Raw genomic sequence first — 18,238 nt, 5'->3', positions numbered from 1 at the left:
TAAGTGTCCTAGACCTGTGTTTACAGCCATTTTTCTCTCTCCCAGATAAGGAGGGGCCTGAGTGTCCCCCCACAGTAGTGGTGAAGGAGGAGTTGGGTGGGGATGTGAAGGTGGAGTCAACATCGCCTAAGACTTTCCTGGAGAGCAAGGAGGAGCTGAGTCACAGCCCAGAACCCTGCACCAAGATGACCATGAGGCTACGGAGGAACCACAGCAATGCCCAGTTTGTAAGGACCCAGCCCTGACTTCTTAATGCTCTGCTTCTCGTCCCTTCAATAAGCATTCCCCTGCATGGCACTGGACCAGGTCGCATTAACCACAAAAGCGGGCCTCCATGGGCCCTGCCCTCAGGTAGCTCACTTAATTGGGGAAACAAAGCCAACTCATATGGAACAAAGAGCAAGAAAGGGTGATCAAGTGCTGTCAACATGAAGTGCTGGAAGGGTCCAGAGAAGGAGTCTCACTCTCCATTGCTTCAGGATAAAGGCTAAGCTCCTCATTACCATGCATGATCCAGTCCCTGCTGACCTCTAGCCTCATCCCCCAGCACTGCCCACCTCACTCCTCTGCTATAGCCACACTGAACTCCTTGTAGGTATGTTCATTTTTCCCCGTAAGATGCAGTATGCTCTTTCTTCCCTATCCTTTGCACATGTTGTTTCTTCAGCCTGGAAGAGATTCCCCCTGTGCTCTGCCCTGTTGCCATGTTTTGTTTTGCCTTCAGGTTTCAGCCAGTTTCAGGTGTCACCTTTTCAATGAAGTTCTTTCTCAAGGCCATCCCTCCTTATCTCCAGCTGCTTTGAGTGCTTCCTTCTCTAGGCTCCCACAGTGCCCTTTATGGACCGCTATTGGCAATTTTTAATTTTTATGAACACATGTCTCTAGAGTACTGTATATACTTGGAAGGATACCATGTCTTGTCTTTGTGCTAGAGTCCAGTGTAGTTCTGAACACGGGTTTAGTAAGTGTTTATTGGATGAATAAAAATGGAAGGATTCAAGACTGGATGATAAAAGACTGCTCTTGCAGCTCTACCTGCTTATTTGGGGAGATGGTTACATACATGCAGTTGAACTCCAGACCTAGTATGACTAGCCTATACAGGGCTGTAAATCATTCAGCCAGCAAACACAGTGGATTTCTAATGGAGAACTTTTGCTCTTCTCCCCTGGCAGATTGAGTCATATGTCTGCCGGATGTGTTCTCGAGGGGATGAGGATGACAAGCTCCTGCTATGTGATGGCTGTGATGACAACTACCACATCTTCTGCCTGCTGCCTCCTCTGCCTGAGATCCCCAAGGGTGTCTGGCGGTGCCCAAAGTGTGTCATGGCGGTAAGGCCTCCCCACTCCACATCTGCCTCATAGGGCTTCCTTGCCTTCCTTCATCTGGCCTTATTGAGGGCAGCCTCTTAGCTCAGCCATAGTCTTAGGTTTTGGGTCTCTGTGGTGGGATTAGGCTGGGCAGAGCTTTGGGAGAAAGGAGCAGGAGATTCAGCCTTTGCTTCTGTCCTCTAAGAGCTCCCAGACCACCTGGAGAGATAAGCATCGTAATTAGACTGTATGTGGTGACATATAAACAGAGGCTAAATTGTGTGTTAGAAGCTCTGAGATATATATAAGTTCAGAGGAGAGGAAAATGGCTAAGGGTAATAATCAGGGAAAATGTCAGAAATGAGACTTGAAGGATAGGACTATTAAGAAAAAAATGTTCTTTCAATTTCTGAGTTTTTGTTCTTTTTTTTTTCTTTTTTAGAAAGTTTGAGGCCGGGCGCGGTGGCTCACGCCTGTAATCCTAGCACTTTGGGAGGCCGAGGTGGGCGGATCGTTTGAGCCCAGAAGTTTGAGACCAGCCTGGGCAACATGGCGAAACCCCGTCTCTACCAAAAAAGATACAAAAATTAGCCAGGCATGGTGGCGCACGCCTGTTGTCCCAGCTACTCGGGAGGCTGAGGTGGGAGGATTGCTTGAGCCTAGGAGGCGGAGGTTGCAGTGTGCCAAAATCATGCCACTGCACTCCAGCCTGAGCAACAGAATGAGACCCTGTCTTCAAAAAAAAAAAAAAAAGACATTTTGGAAAATAGGCAAATTACTTGTCTTCCCAGTGATAACCATTGTTAATAGTTTGGTATATTTTTTTCTCATCTTTTTGCTATTACTTAATATGTAACTATCTTTAACAAGCTTGAGATCTTGTTATATATTTTCATTTGTTACTTTATAACCATTTCTCTATATTATTAAGTTTAATCAAGGTCTGGAATTTTTTTAGATGGTGTATCATGGGTATAATATTTATTTAGTTGTTTTCCTGTTATATTTAGGTTGAGGCAGTGCTACAGGCTTTAACTAGAGAGGTGGGTGGCTGTTTGGGACTGGGAGGTGGAGGACTAGCAGGAATAGAGGTATAGCAGGAGAGTATGCCTACTATGGGTATAGGGGCAGTAAGGAGAGCAGCTGAAGCAGCAGTAAGGGCCAAGCAGCCAGGAAGTTGGGCAGGTACATTTCATGAACTTCCTACCTTCACCCAAATTCTCGGTACTTATCTTCTACATTTCCCTCTGGATTTCTGTAGAGCAGACATTCGCCTTATCTTAGGGACTTAACTGTGGTTGTAGAGACCGGGTGTGCACATGCATACATACACACAGACAGACATACACAGATGAGGAAAAATCAGGGCAGTGCATATTGACCTTGGTAGTGGTGGAGATTCTAGTTGGGGAGGAGTTTGGATACCAACAGTATCAAGACTGTCGACTCTACTTGACTCTCTTCTCTAAGTGGTTATAAGTCAGTGGACCAGACGGACATTTATTTTTCAAACATAAGCATGGCGTGTGTCTGATTTTGGGGTACATACATATCGTTCTCATCTAAAATAATGAACATAGGTACAAAATGAGGTAGACCCACATCCTATCTTCTGGGACAGTCTCAAGAACAGGATTAGTGGAGGGTTTGATACTGTAAAAGCCAGTGTCTTCATTTTCCATCTTTCTTTCTTTCTTTTTTCTTTTTCTTTTCTTGCGACAGAATCTTGCTCTGTCAACCAGGCTGGAGTGTAGTGATGCCATCTCTGCTCACTGCAACCTCTGCCTCCCGGGTTCAAGCGATTCTCCTGCCTCAGCCTCCTGAGTAGCTGGGATTACAGGCCCCTGCCACCACACCTGGCTAGTTTTTGTAGTTTTAGTAGAGACAGGGTTTCACCATGGTGGCCAGGCTGGTCTCGAACTCCTGACCTCAGGTGATCCACCCACTTCAGCCTCCCAAAGTGCTGGGTTTACAGGCATGAGCCACCATGCCTGGCCCTGTTTTCCATCTTTCAAGGTACTAGAATATTCAGTGCCATTTTCCCAGCCTTATAGTTCTAGTCTGGGCATAAAAAACCTTCTCTAAGCACCCTGCATAGAACCACATTTTAGAGGCCGGGCGTGGTGGCTCACGCCTGTAATCCCAGCACTTGGGAGGCCAAGGCAGGCGGATCACAGGGTCAGGAGTTTGACACCAGCCTGGCCAACATGGTGAAACCCCGTCTCTACTAAAAATACAAAAATTAGCTGGGAGTGGTGGTGGGCACCTGTAATCCCAGCTACTCGGGAAGCTGAGGCAGGAGAATCGCTTGAACCTGGGAGGCGGAGGTTGCAGTGAGCTGAGATTGTGACACTGCACTCCAGTCTGGGCGACAGAGCAAGACTCCGTCTCAAAAAAAAAAAAAAAAAGAATCACATTTTAGCTAGAGAGGAAAAATGGTGGCAGAAGAACACAGGATAGCATATTAAAGTCAGAGCCATTTAGAAAAAGTCCTAAAGGAAGAAAAGAGCATGAGATGACTCCCTGGAAGTTGTGAGACTGGAATTGAGTTTTGAGGAACCAATGAAAGAAAGTGGAAAAGGCCATTTCAGTAGGGAGGAACCGAGCAAAAGCATGATGGGGAATGAAAAGACTAAGCCGAAGTGGTAAGAGCAAAAGGTACAGCTCTAAAGTAAGGCCTGCCTCAGGGGCCTTGAGTGCAGACCTAGGGCTCTTCTCCCTCCCTACCCCTTACATTCTAGTTCCACTTGGGAGGATTCTTCATCTCTTTGCGTCTGTTTTGGTGACATGTTCTCCTTTGGGTTTCAGGAGTGTAAGCGACCCCCAGAAGCCTTTGGCTTTGAGCAGGCTACCCGGGAATACACTCTGCAGAGCTTTGGCGAGATGGCCGACTCTTTTAAAGCTGACTACTTCAACATGCCCGTGCATGTAGGTGATGGAGGGCTGAGGTAGTGTTGGGCTAGGATCATAGGTGTTGGTGCCAGATGGTCTCAGCTCACCTGGGTCAGTGGGTCCAGGGTGTGATGGGCCGTCGTCACCTGCTACCTGTCTTCCCCCAGATGGTGCCCACAGAACTTGTAGAGAAGGAGTTCTGGAGGCTGGTAAATAGCATTGAGGAAGATGTGACTGTTGAGTATGGAGCTGACATCCATTCCAAAGAATTTGGCAGCGGTTTCCCTGTCAGTGACAGTAAACGGCACCTAACCCCTGAAGAGGAGGTGAGTGGATGATTCATGATTACGTGTCAGCTGTGTGAGCTTAGGCAAATCATTTAGTATCTGAGAAACTCAGTATCTCTGTAAGATGAGGATAATTATGCCTGTCTTATGTAGCCATGAGATTTAGATGAGATGAAAGAAAACAGTCTGGTACCTGGCATGTACAAACATGAGATGGGTTCTTTCGCCTCTGTGAGCCCATTTCCTTATCTTTTTTAAAATGGGGATAATGTCTACTTTGCAAATTTGTTATAAAAATTAAATGAGAAGGTATATGAGATCCTGGCTCATCCATAAGTAGTGTTCAGGGAGTGGGGTTTGTATGCACAGGAGAAAATGAGGGCCTAGTTGTGCTTCCAAGAAAGGGTACATTTTGATCCAGAGCAGGATTTTTTTAACTTGGAGGTATTTTGGTAGATGGATATATCGGTAAACTTCGCAGAAATTGAAGTGAATAGAATTGAAATTTTGTGTGTATGCTTTTTGGTGGAGAGGTAGGGAGAAAACCTATATGTTTCTTAAGATGTTTCAAAAAAGTCTCTGACCTCAAAATTAAGGTTCCCTAGGCTAAAGAAAATGACTTAAGATCTCAGTTCCTTAGCATAACCCTCATGCCCTTTTTACAAATACCTGACCTGGCAGGAGTATGCTACCAGTGGTTGGAACCTAAATGTGATGCCGGTGTTGGAACAGTCTGTACTGTGCCACATCAATGCAGATATCTCTGGCATGAAGGTGCCCTGGCTCTACGTGGGCATGGTCTTCTCAGCCTTTTGCTGGCATATTGAGGATCACTGGAGTTACTCCATTAACTACCTCCACTGGTGAGTGGGACCCTGGGGAGCCAGGGAATCAAGTCAGTGTGGGCTCCCTGCATGACCAAGTTGTGATTTACTGTGTGTGTCCCTTTTCCACTTGTGCAGGGGTGAGCCGAAGACCTGGTATGGGGTGCCCTCACTTGCAGCAGAACATTTGGAAGAAGTGATGAAGAAGCTGACACCTGAACTATTTGATAGCCAGCCTGACCTCCTGCACCAACTTGTCACCCTCATGAATCCCAACACCCTCATGTCCCATGGTGTGCCAGTGAGTACCCAGGCAACAGGGACAAGCGGCAGGAATGATTTAGTGATGTCCTTTGTGATGGTGGTGGTGGTGGTTGTCATCTAGATTCTGCCCCTGCCCTTTCTTCATTGCTGTTCTTAATTGGGCTACAGGTTTGACTACTCTAGTAGAGACCCAAAATGATAGTGATTAGATGCACCGTATGATGGTATACCCTCTGGGCCATGTGTTTGAGGGTAACACCTAAGGGGTGGCTTATTATCACATCTACATTCCAGCCAGTGGAAGAGGGAAATGGGGAAGTGCAGGGCTAGACGAATCTTTTAAAGGCACACATCATTTCCATTCATCTTCTGTTAGTAAAAACTTGGTCATATGACCACATCTGGCTGCAGGGAAAACTGGGAAATGTAATTCTTATTTTGGATGGTCAAGTACCACTTAAAACTGGAGATCATGTTGTTATGACAGAAGACAAGAATGAATATCGGTACAACTAGCAGCCTCTGCCATACTTTGTATACTCTTACCCTTCTCAGAGCAATGCATAGGTCTTTTTATTTAACAGGTCAAAAGTTGAACCCAGAGTTCTGGTCTATCCTCTGTGTACTTCTCTCTTACCCTTTAAAACATTTTGCTGGGTATACAACGTGGCTTACCTGTGGGAGACTTTATATTCCTGGGAATTTCTAGCATTGATTAGCATCAGTCAGTTTTCTGGTGTGGATCTTAAAACAGCCTGATCACTAGTCCTGTAAGAACAGGAATTAGTAGATCCTCTATCTCTGCTTTAAGTATTATCCGTGGCTGCTACTCTTCCCTACACACCCTTCCACGCTCTTTGGCCTTGGACACATTACCACTTACTCTAATGCATGAGATAGTCAATAAATACTGAATTAATGTCTCCTTCAGATATTCCTAGATATCTGTACAGTAGGGCTTTGGACTAGGTCAGTGGTTCTCACCTGCATTTCTTTTTGCCTTCTTGTTTTGGTATACTATATGCCCCATGAGTAATTTTTTTTATTATAAAATTTAGTGATATTTAACCAAGGACTTGGGATATCTAGGGAATTGGACAGAAGGAAGTGTCCTATAACAGTTCAGGCAATCTTACTCCGCTCAGGGAGTTATCCTTTTCTTTCTCTACCTCACCCCATTTAAGGATGATGATCAAGGGCTTGAGTTCTGCTGCTTCACAAGTAGACATGGGGTCTGACTTTCCTTAGACTTCTCTCTTCCTGACCCGTAGCACAGCATCAGTCCTTGTCTATAATGCCATGGAAAACTGTAAAAGAGGATTCTTTTGGCCAGGCACGGTGGCTCACGCCTGTAATCCCAGCATTTTGGGAGGCCAAGGCAATCAGATCACTTGAGGTCAGGAGTTCAAAACCAGCTTGGCCAACACGGTGAAACCCCGTCCCTACCAAAAATGCAAAAATTAGCTGGATGTGGTGGTGCACTCCTGTAATCCCAGCTACTCAGGAGGCTGAGGCAGGAGAATCGCTTGAACCCAGGAGGCAGAGGTTGCAGTGAGCCGAGATTGTACCACTGCACTCCAGCCTGGGCAACATAGCGAGACTCTGTCTCAAAAAAAAAGAGAGCCGGGTGCGGTGGCTCATGCCTGTAATCCCAGCACTTTGGGAGGCTGAGGCGGGCGGATCACCTGAGGTCAGGAGTTCAAGACCAGCCTGGCCAACATGGTGAAACCTTGTCTCTAATAAAAATACAAAATTAGCCAGGCGTGGTGGCACATGCCTGTAGTCCCAGCTACTGGGGAGGTTGAGGCAGGAGAATCACTTGAACCCAGGAGGCGGAGATTGCAGTGAGCCGAGATCGCGCCATTGCATTCCGGCCTGGGCAACAGGTGCGAGACTCCGTCTCAGAAAAAAAAAAAAAAAGGATTCTCTGAAGGATTTGGGTAGCTAAGAGGCATATATATGTGTGTGTATATATATATATGTATGTGTATATGTATGTATATGTATATATACGTATGTATGTGTGTGTATATATATATATATGCAGAAGGTCATGGAGCTGTTTAATCCTTACCTCTTTTTAAAAAACTTTATCACAGACTCCGAAATACGTGCTTTTTGCTTACACCTCCACAGCATTTCTCCTGCTCATGGCTCACCATCTTCTCTGGCCAGCTGCTACTTTACCACCCAGCCCTCTGTCTGCCCTGCCCTTCCTATAGGTAGTTCCCAGCATCTCCAGGCCCTTTGGACTTGGCAGTATCCCCTTAATTCAAGCATCTGTGATTTTTATGTTCTCATGCTGGCAGGCTGCAGTTTAGCCAGCTGGAGCTCCCCCAGAGGTATCTTTAGCTCCCTGCCCCCATCACCCCACCTTCTTCCCCTTTGGTGGGAGAAGGCCATTTCTTTTTATAGATATGTAATGTAAGTATTATTTTCTTTTCTTTTTTTTTTTTTTTTTTTGAGACAGAGTCTCGCTCTGTCACCCAGGGTGGAGGCTGGAGTGCAGTGGCATGATCTCGGCTCACGATCTCAGCTCACTGCAACCTCTTCCTCCCAAGTTCAAGTGATTACCCTGCCTCAACCTCCCAAGTAGCTGGGATTACAGGTGCCCGCCACCACGCCCAGCTAATTTTTGTATTTTTAGTAGAGACGGGGTTTCACCATGTTGGCCAGGATCGTCTCGAACTCCTGACCTCAGGTAATCCACCTGCCTTGGCCTCCCAAAGTGCTGGGATTACAGGCGTGAGCCACCGCGCCTGGGCCTATTTTCATTATAAAATAAACATGCCCTCTTTCCAGAAAATGGAAAACAGAAAGTTCACCCCTATTCTCTCCACTCTAAACATCTAAGCATTGTTATGTTTCCATCTGTTATTTTTCTATGTAAAATTTGACATAGCAATAATTAGTGTATGGTTTTTATAATCAATTTGGTAAGTTTATTGGTCTAGAACTGCACTGTCCAATTTGGTAGCCGCTAGCTACATGTGGCTATTGAGCACTTGAAATGTGGCTAGTCCTCACTGAAATGTGCCGAAAGTATAAAATGCATGTTGGCTTTCAAAACTTAGTACGAAACAAAGAATGCAAAGTATCTCACTTAATACTTTTGTGTGCCAATTACACATAGAAATGATAATATTATGGATATGTTAAGTTAAATAAAATATATTTAACTTAATTTTACCTGTTTCTTTTTACCTTTTTAATGTGGCTACTAAAGTTTTTTTTTTTTTTTTTTTTTTGGAGAAGGAGTCTCACTCTTGTTGCCCAGGCTGGAGTGCAGTGACGTGATCTCGGCTCATTGCAACCTCCACCTCCCAGGTTCAAGCGATTCTTCTGTCTCAGCCTCCCAAGTAGCTGGGATTACAGGCATGAGCTACTGTGCCTGGCTAATTTTTGTGTATTTCTAGTAGAGATGGGGTTTCACCATGTTGGCCAGGCTGGTCTCGAACTCCTGACCTCAGGTGATCCTCTTGCCTCTCCTGCCTCGGCCTCCCAAAGTGTTGGGATTACAGGCATGAGCCACTGTGCCTGATTTTTTTTTTTTTTTTTGAGAAGGAATCTCGCTTTGTTGCCCTGGTTGGAGTGCAGTGGTGCGATCTCTCCTGGGTTCAAGCGATTCTCCCACCTTAGCCTCCCAAGTAGCTGAGATTACAGGCGTGCGCCACATCTATATAATTTTTGTATTTTTAGTAGAGACGGGGTTGTACCATGTTGGCCAGGCTGATCTTGAACTCCTGACTTCAAGTGATCTGACCGCCTCAGTCTCTCAAACTGCTGAGATTATAAGCATGGGACACTGTGCCCAGCAAAAGAATTTAAAAGTACCTATGTACCTAGCATATTTCTCTTGGACAGCACTGGTGTAGAATGATTTTCGCTTTGTTACTATATGAATTATAACCATTTTTTAAAGTTTTATTGCAGTATGATTTGCTACATACCATAAAATTCACCCATTTTAAGTACACAATCCAGTAAATTTATGGAGTTGTGCTACCATCTCTACCATCCAGTTGTGGAACATTTCCACCACCCCAAAAAGATCCCTTATAGCCATTTACAGTCACTCCCCTTTCCAGCCGCTAGTCCCAGTCAACCATTCATCTGTTTTCTGTCTATAGATTTGTCTTTTCTGGACAGTTCATAAAAATGGAATAATATGTGGTCATTTGTTTCTTCTCTCACTTAGCATGTTTTTGGGGTTCATCCACATTGCAGCATGTATCAGAACTTTATTCCTTTGATGGCCCAGTAATATACACCAGTTGATGAACCTTTTGAGTTGTTTTTACTCTTTGGCTATTCACAGTTGTCATTTTTAACAGCTGCAGAATGTGAGGAGAACTTTTCTAAATAACCACATAGGAAATAGTAAAGTGACATTGCCAGAATCAGGGTGCAGGGTGAGACAGCGTTATGAGCATCAAGTTCTACTCCTGGCTCTGCTACCTGAGGTTTATCTGAGACTTAGTTTTCTTGTCGATAAAATTAAGGCTGGCATAGTAAGACCCCTTCTAATTAATTAAGAATAAATAAAATTAAGCCTGGGACTAGATCATTTGGTGAATGTTGCTAGAGCTCATTCTGTGTGCAAGGCCTCTCTGGTCAACACTCAGAAGGCAAATAACCCAGTGCCTGCATTTGTGTATGCATAGCTGAGTGCCGGACAGACGAGTAAATAAGTGGAGTAAAGCATTAAAGGCGCTGCAAAAGAGCAACAAACTAGGTCATTTAGGAAGCGGGAGTTATCAGGAAAGGTTTTGTAGGAGCAGTGATCCCTGAAAGAAGAGTAAGAGTTTACCTGTCAGAGCTGTGGCTTAATCATGTGGGCATGGGGATTCCAGTGAGGGGCTCTCAGCTGAGGCACTACATGGTCAAATTTGCATTTTTTGGAAGATACTTCTGGCAGTTAGTAATTGAGGCTAGTGCAGTAATACAGGTAAGAAAGAAATGCTGATGTTGCCTCTAAGTAGAGATAGATTTGAGAAGAAAATATGATGGAGGTGGGAGCTGATGCATGGTCCAAATAAATGTGGAGATATGTTTATGAATGGGAAGATTTAATATTGTTAGGATGTTAATTCTCCCCAAATTAATTTAGACTCCTGGCAGAGGAATCATTAGGTTGAAGGGTTCTTGATATACATTAGCAAATTTGTTTTCCAGAGAGTAGAATGTATTGATTCCCTTACCGGCACTGTACCTACTTCACTGTGTCTTCACCAAAATTGAATGTTTATCTTAAAAAGCTTTGTGAGACTTCTCAGTAAAGATGACAGATTAAGCATACACATGGCTACTTCCATTCTGTACTGAAACTCCACAAAAATTACATAAAGGAATTTTTTAAGGTGAAAAAAATTACAGAGATGGAGAATACGAGAGAGGAGACAATGATAAAATTCTTGAATCTAGAAAACAGATAGATGAGAAAACTGAAACATAAGCCAATACTGAGGACATCTTGAGAACCAACCCGATTCATACCTCAGAATCCCCCAAAGATTTGTTATCGGTGGCACCAGGCATTCTAGGGGTAAAGATGGTTGGGGTGAAAATAAGGATTGGTTCATGTCTATATAAGAAGCTGTTAGGGCCGGGTGCAGTGGCTCACGCCTGTAATCCCAGCACTTTGGGAGGCCGAGGCGGGTGGTTCACGAGGTCAGGAGATTGAGACCATCCTGGCTAACGCAATGAAACCCCGTCTCTACTAAAAATACAAAAAATTAGCCGGGCGTGGTGGCGGATGCCTGTAGTCCCAGCTACTCGGGAGGCTGAGGCAGGAGAATGGCATGAACCCGGGAGGCGGAGCTTACCGTGAGCCGAGATCACACCACTGCACTCCAACCTGGGCGACAGAGCAAGACTCCGTCTCAAAAAAAAGCTGTGAGATATCCTCCCATGCTGGGCAGCTAGAAATGTCCGGTCACTCTAGTAAAAGACCAAAGATTTATTTCTGAAGAGGTTAAAACAGAGTCTCTGGTTTAAGGTCTCCTAGGTACAATTGAAGGTGGAGTTATAGGGAATGTAATTAGGATTTATCATACTGGATGCTGAGGTTCCCAGTCATCATTCTCCACTTGGCTGTTAGAACACTGGCTGCCAGGCCTTTTTTCCTACAGGCAAAAAAAAAAAGGGGGGGGTTTTCTTTGGGGAATCTGACTGGCCTGCGAGGAAAGACCTAGAGTTTCCCAAACTAAATGGCTTAGCTAGATCACCCTACAGTGAAGCTCACAGTTGACAAGCTTCATCTGTGTACTCAGAGCTTCCATTCAGCTTTTTAAGCTCTTCCTCTTAAATGTAAGCAGGCAGCCACAGATTAACAACTGAGAGGCCAGTGCGGTGTAGTGGCTCACGCCTGTAATCCCAGCCAAGGCGGGTGGATCACCTGAGGTCAGGAGTTTGAGACCAGCCTGGCCAACATGACAAAACCCTGTCTCTACTAAAAATACGGCGTAGTGGCATGTGCCTGTAATCCCAGCTGCTTGGAAGGCTGAGGCAGGAGAATCACTTGAACTCGGGAGGCGGAGGTTGCAGTGAGCCGAAATTGCACCACGGCACTACAGCCTGGGCGACAAAGTGAGACTCTGTGTCAAAAAAAAAAAAAAAAAAAAAAAAAACAACTGAGGAAACCCTAAAAAATAAACCCCCCCAAAAGAGAAGCAACTTGGAGATACCGAGGCTAGGCAGGGAGAAATAAACTTCAGAAGAAAAGCATATATTGTAAACATGAATGAAGACCAGAATACTGTTTATAAAATAGCATACTGCAAACAAGATTATGATAGCAAAAGTGAAAAATGTAAAAAGTGTATGTCTTTCACTTTTGAAAGATGAATAGTTGAGGAAATCTCCCAAAAAGTAGAGTAAAAAGATGGAAAAGGGTAGAAAAAATTAGGGAATTTTTCTAGGAGGTTCAATATTCAAATAGGAGTTATGAAAAGAAAATAGATGAAAACTGAGAGGATGAAATCATTAATGAAATCAGTCAAGAAAATTTCCCTGAACTGGAGAACCGATTTTCCAGAGTCAATGGGCCTACCCAGTACATGGGTGAAAAGAAATTCATACCAAGATATATCCTGTAAATTTCCGTGTCAAACACTGAGACCAGAAGAATCCTATAAGCTCGAGAGAGAGAGAGAGAAACAGGTTTCAAATGCTTATCAAGCATTAGAAATCAGAATGGCTTCAAACTTTTCAACAGTAACACTAGAAGATCAGAGCAGTGTGCCTTTAAAATTATTTTCTGAGTCAACAACTATGGGAGTTTAAAAAAAAAGGATTTTCACCGGGCGCGGTGGCTCACGCTTGTAATCCCAGCACTTTGGGAGGCTGAGGTGGGCGGATCACGAGGTCAGGAGATCAAGACCACGGTGAAACCCCGTCTCTACTAAAAATACAAAAAATTAGCTGGGCGTGGTGGCAGGCGCCTGTAGTCCCAGCTATTCGGAGAGGCTGAGGCAGGAGAATGGCGTGAACCCGGGAGGCGGACCTTGCAGTGAGCCGAGATCGCACCACTGCACTCCAGCCTGGGCGACAGAGCGAGACTCCGTCTCAAAAAAAAAAAAAAAAAAAGATTTTCATCTTAGAATTCTATATACAGTCAAATGTGAGAGTAAGAATAGAGACTTTCTTTAAAAAAAGAAAAGTAGGTTCTTCACACCATTTCTCAGGAAACTGTTGGAGGATGTTCTTAAGCATAGCAAAGGAATAAACCAAGAAAGAGGAAGACATGGGATCTAGGAAATAGGAGATCTGTTACAAGAGAGTGATGATCCAGGGAGGACAGCTGGTCCAGATTGGGACAGATCGGAAGGTTACGTGAGACTGCTACAGAAAGATGAAAACTGATAGGAAAAGAGATTTAAATATTGGTCAGAAAGTTAGGGATATATGCATAAAAAACTAAGCAAATTGAGAAACAGCAGGCTGTTTTTAACATAGTCTAGAAGCATGTTATTTAAGGTAGTTATAATCAACGCCAAAATAATCAGAAGAGGTGGAAGTGATTGGCTGTGGGGAAGGGAGAATGGCAAGGCTGGCTGATTTTATAACAGATCTTTATAGAGCCATTTGACTCTAGGAACTGCATATATAACTGATGAAAGTAAATAACTAAAAAAGCTTGTCCAGCTTGATTAAAAGTGATATTTATAATTTTTGCAAAAATTACTAAGGAAGTTGGAATATTTTGACAGATATATTTTTTAATCTCAAATCTTCCTATCATCTGAACACACATCAAAACCTTGAGAGCAGAAACCAGTGGTCGGTCCTTTCAGAGTTGGAGAGTCTGGGATTCTGTTGTCAGACTGTGTTCCCTGAGGCTTTTCTTTGTCTCCTTAATGACCTTGCACTTAAGTCAGGTCTGTATACAGGAAAATCTCTATCTCAGCAGCCATGGCCTTTCGTGTTCTTCAGGTTGTCCGCACAAACCAGTGTGCAGGAGAATTTGTCATCACCTTCCCCCGTGCTTACCACAGCGGCTTCAACCAAGGCTACAACTTTGCCGAGGCTGTCAACTTTTGCACTGCCGACTGGGTGAGTCTAGAATGTGGTGGGATGGCGGGGAGAAGCAGGAGGGTTGTGGAGAAGCTGGGGCATCATGGCCTCCAGACTTGGCCACACTCAACCTTGAACCTGCCCACAGTTGCCTGCTGGGCGCCAGTGCATTGAGCACTACCGCCGGCTCCGGAGATACTGCGTCTTCTCCCATGAGGAGCTTATCTGCAAGATGGCTGCCTGCCCAGAGAAGCTAGACCTGAACCTGGCAGCAGCTGTGCATAAGGAGATGTTCATCATGGTGCAAGAAGAGCGGCGTCTACGAAAGGCCCTGCTGGAGAAGGTGGGGAGAGTACCCCAGATCAAGCACCCTATTCTGGTGGAAGTTCGGGGAGGCAGAGGCAGCACCAAGAAGATGTAGCTTCTACTCTTGGCATATAGTGAAAAGAACTAGACGCATCTCGATTGAAAACCACATACCATTCTCTGCTATACCCTTTACCAGCAACCTTGCTTAAGTCGATTTACTTCATTGTCAGTTTTCCCATCTGAAAAATGGGATTATGATAATGCTTATCTTTTTGGATAGTTGATTGTATTAAAGATAATGTTTGCTTAGTGACTGACCCATGGCAGGTACTGGTATAGCAGCTATTTATCATTATTTACATGACCCAGCAAAATAGACTGGCATATGAAACCTTACTGCTGATTATCTAGGTGACTGCATCAAGTTACTTGATCTTTCATATCTCACTTTCCTACTCTAAAATGGGAATAAATACCTAACTTGCAAGATGTAAGGTTAGAGTAAGGTGATTTATATGAAAGCCATCTCTCTAACATTGCCTTTGCAATGTTGCAGCTGCAATTATTGGTAATGTTAATACATGAAGAAACTGATTGAAATTTGGAATGTTTCTCAGGAATTACCATTTTATTACATGCAGATAGTTCATTAACTCAAGCTAGGGCAATAATATTACCAAGCAGAAAGTGGCCCTGCTTTAATTGATTTCTTGTAAGCTTGTGTCAGTTGTGTGTGTAGCTGAGTGGAAGCTGCTACAGAGCTCTAAAGTCCACTCGTGTAGTTTCAGCCATCATCTTCAAATTTCACACTTGCCCAGTTAGGGAATTGACTTTGTGAGAGTCTTTCATAAGATTACAAAGGAGTGCTGGTTCTGTGGGATCCCTTGCTGCCTATTTAGGGTAATACTTTCTTATTTTAAAGCTCATTTATAGCTTTCCTGTGAGTGTGGGCTATAGGGAGAACTATAGCTACAGTAGTGTTGGAAGTCTGGGGCCTCTCAGTCGTGGTGTTAGTTGTTGAGTCCCTGGGCTTTTCCGGGCATCATTTTCTCACTCTGTTCAGTACTGTTATTAAATGATGGCCATGTGGCTGTGCCAAGCTGTGGGAAGGAGCCAAAGCAAGGTGGGGAGAATAGACCTTCTCATCTTGACATTCAGAATTCTTCACACTTGGCCCTTACCTCAGAGAAGCATTCTGGACACCATAGTCTTGGAATCCTATAAGAGATTGTATGTGTATTTAAGTATGTTTCTGGGAAGAGGACTCATAATTTACATCCAATTCTCAAGAGTCTGTAGTCCAAAAAAATCCTAGAGACTTCATCCTTAGAATATTCTCTGGCTTTAGAGTCAAAATTGACTCAGTTTGGCAAGTTACTGACCCTGAGACTTAGTTTCTGCCTTAGTAAAATGAGATGGGCCTGTGGAATATATATTCTTATCTGAAAATTAGAGCTAATAACAGTAAATATTTGATGAACACTGAATCTAAGTGCTGAGATACTTGTCTGATTCCATAGCTGCTTTATTTTTGTTAATCCTCGTAACAACCCAACAAGGATGATACTGTTTATCTCTATCTTACTAGATAATGAAACAGACCCAGAGACGTTAAATGATTTACTCATGATCACACAGCATATAAGTGGCAGAGTGGGATTTGGGCTCATAACTTATGCAGAGGTTAGGTGTTAAAGTTGGTATGTAAGACAAAAACTGTTAGAGTCAACATTTCCCATTAAAATCCCTAAAATTGCCCATTAGGTATATGCACTGGGTTGTCTCTCGATGACTCCGGTATAGCCAGCTTTTCCTTCATGTTTGAAATGGATTGCTTTTTCTCTATCTGAGCAACAGATGAAGTCATTGGATTAGGTTTGGAAGCCATATTTTTGGGAGAAAATTATTATATCTCTTTAAACCCTGAACACAAGCACATACGGTTGAATTTCTCTAAGTTATATATGTGCACAAGTATCTCCTGCCTACTAAGTGGCCAGCGTGGTGCCTGGAACACAGTGGGCGCTGAGTAACTGGAAGCCGATATTGTTCCCCAGTACACATAACTAGCCAGGCCTGTCCCTTGGCCACTTCCACTCATTGCCACCTCTCTGGTATCTTGGTCCACCGCTTTCCTCACTCTCACCCACAAGGCCCTTTCTGCTGATCTGGATCTTACCTGATTTTTCTTCCTTTATAAAATTATCTGACTCAGCGCACACTGATCTTGCCCTGGTTTATCTGATTCCCCAAGCTTTGAGAGTCTAGACTTTACAAAGGGCAGGTATGCTTCCTGGGGTTTGGCCTCTTAAACCCCATGACCTTCAGCATAGATTTGAGTCTAAAGTAGGGGTTGGTGGTGGCTGAGGTGGAGGATTCTGCTACCTGGTTCTGGTTATATATAACGCATGGGTTAAATGCCCTTAGGGTATCACAGAGGCTGAGCGAGAGGCTTTTGAGCTGCTCCCAGATGATGAGCGCCAGTGTATCAAGTGCAAGACTACGTGTTTCCTGTCAGCCCTGGCGTGCTACGACTGCCCAGATGGCCTTGTCTGCCTTTCCCACATCAATGATCTCTGCAAGTGCTCCAGTAGCCGGCAGTACCTGCGGTAAGCATGGGCCTTTCTGGAGGAAGTGGGGCAAGAAGGAGGATGCAGAGCTGGGCCAGACATGCTCTTGCCTGCCCTCTTTCTCCAGGTATCGGTATACCTTGGATGAGCTTCCTGCCATGCTGCATAAGCTGAAGGTTCGGGCTGAGTCCTTTGACACCTGGGCCAACAAAGTGCGAGTGGCCCTGGAGGTGGAGGATGGGCGGAAGCGCAGTGAGTGATGGGGGGATGGAGGGACTCCACAGGCAAGTTCTATTCCCTTTCTTCTGTACTCTGACCCCCTTCCTCTGCCTCTATTCAATACTGCCTACCCCTTGCTGCCCTCATTTTTCTTCCAGGCCTTGAAGAACTGAGGGCACTAGAGTCTGAAGCCCGTGAGCGGAGGTTTCCTAATAGTGAGCTGCTGCAGCAACTAAAGAACTGCCTGAGTGAGGCAGAGGCTTGCGTGTCCCGAGCTCTGGGACTGGTCAGCGGCCAGGAAGCTGGGTATGACAGCGTGAGGAGTTAGGGCACACATAAGGTGCTGAGGATCCAGCACCGAGGAAAAGTGCTGCAAGGGGTAGACTGTGAATACCATTTGGCAGAATGGACATCAGCAGGAAGCTGCCAGGCACAAGAGTGTGAGATGGCCTGAAAGGTGTTGGGGAGGGCAAGGAGACCAGGCCACCTAAAAAGGAGAGGAGAGCCTCCGTGATAAGAAAGCTAGAAGTGTTTATTTTTTATCAGTACCTGGAAGTGGCCTGAGAGAGAGAGGCTGTGAGGGGTTTTGTGGGCAGGGAAGAGTTGTGGGAGGCTTACGGGTAAGAACAGGAGAAAGATATATAGACCTGATCCCTGCTACACAGCTTTAGAGTTCACAGTAGAGGATGGATTGCAAAGTGTAGCTCTTGTTACAACCCATTAGTTTCTAATTCTTTCCCCTCATAATATGAACATGCTCTGTAATTTAAAACCTTCCCTCTAACCTGGGCAATTGGGGCAAATTTGAAATATGCGAGATCAAGGTGGACAGGTGTAGTGAGGAAAGGTGTTTGGTCTTAGCATAGACATGGAGGGAGGGCACTGGGTTTGGATCTGAAACCTCACATGTGATACTCCATAGCCCCCACAGGGTGGCTGGTCTACAGATGACCCTGACTGAGCTCCGGGCCTTTCTGGACCAGATGAACAACCTGCCTTGTGCCATGCACCAGATTGGGGATGTCAAGGTGAGGATGCTTGGAGTG

The 18,238-nt window shown here is 44.7% G+C and overlaps 1 protein-coding gene across 10 annotated transcripts in view; it reads left to right on the top strand.

Annotated features, from left to right (window-relative positions):
• KDM5C (lysine demethylase 5C) overlaps positions 1-18,238 on the top strand; it is a 36,965-nt gene that overhangs the window by 9,341 nt on the left and 9,386 nt on the right. For all 10 annotated transcript variants that reach the window (XR_010138923.1, XM_063720991.1, XM_054544029.2 and 7 more), the window contains 12 exon segments: positions 46-227; positions 1,176-1,334; positions 4,122-4,241; positions 4,373-4,531; positions 5,174-5,355; positions 5,455-5,617; positions 14,014-14,133; positions 14,243-14,437; positions 16,831-17,012; positions 17,101-17,225; positions 17,351-17,498; positions 18,115-18,220. Coding sequence is in view for 9 of the 10 variants with exons in the window: in XM_063720991.1 (XP_063577061.1) it covers positions 46-227; positions 1,176-1,334; positions 4,122-4,241; positions 4,373-4,531; positions 5,174-5,355; positions 5,455-5,617; positions 14,014-14,133; positions 14,243-14,437; positions 16,831-17,012; positions 17,101-17,225; positions 17,351-17,498; positions 18,115-18,220 (1,841 nt within the window). In the remaining variant the exon portion in view is untranslated.

Source organism: Pongo abelii, chromosome X (genome assembly GCF_028885655.2).
Source record: "Pongo abelii isolate AG06213 chromosome X, NHGRI_mPonAbe1-v2.0_pri, whole genome shotgun sequence".
Taxonomy (NCBI): domain Eukaryota; kingdom Metazoa; phylum Chordata; class Mammalia; order Primates; family Hominidae; genus Pongo; species Pongo abelii.
This window is presented reverse-complemented; position numbering and strand designations above follow the sequence as displayed.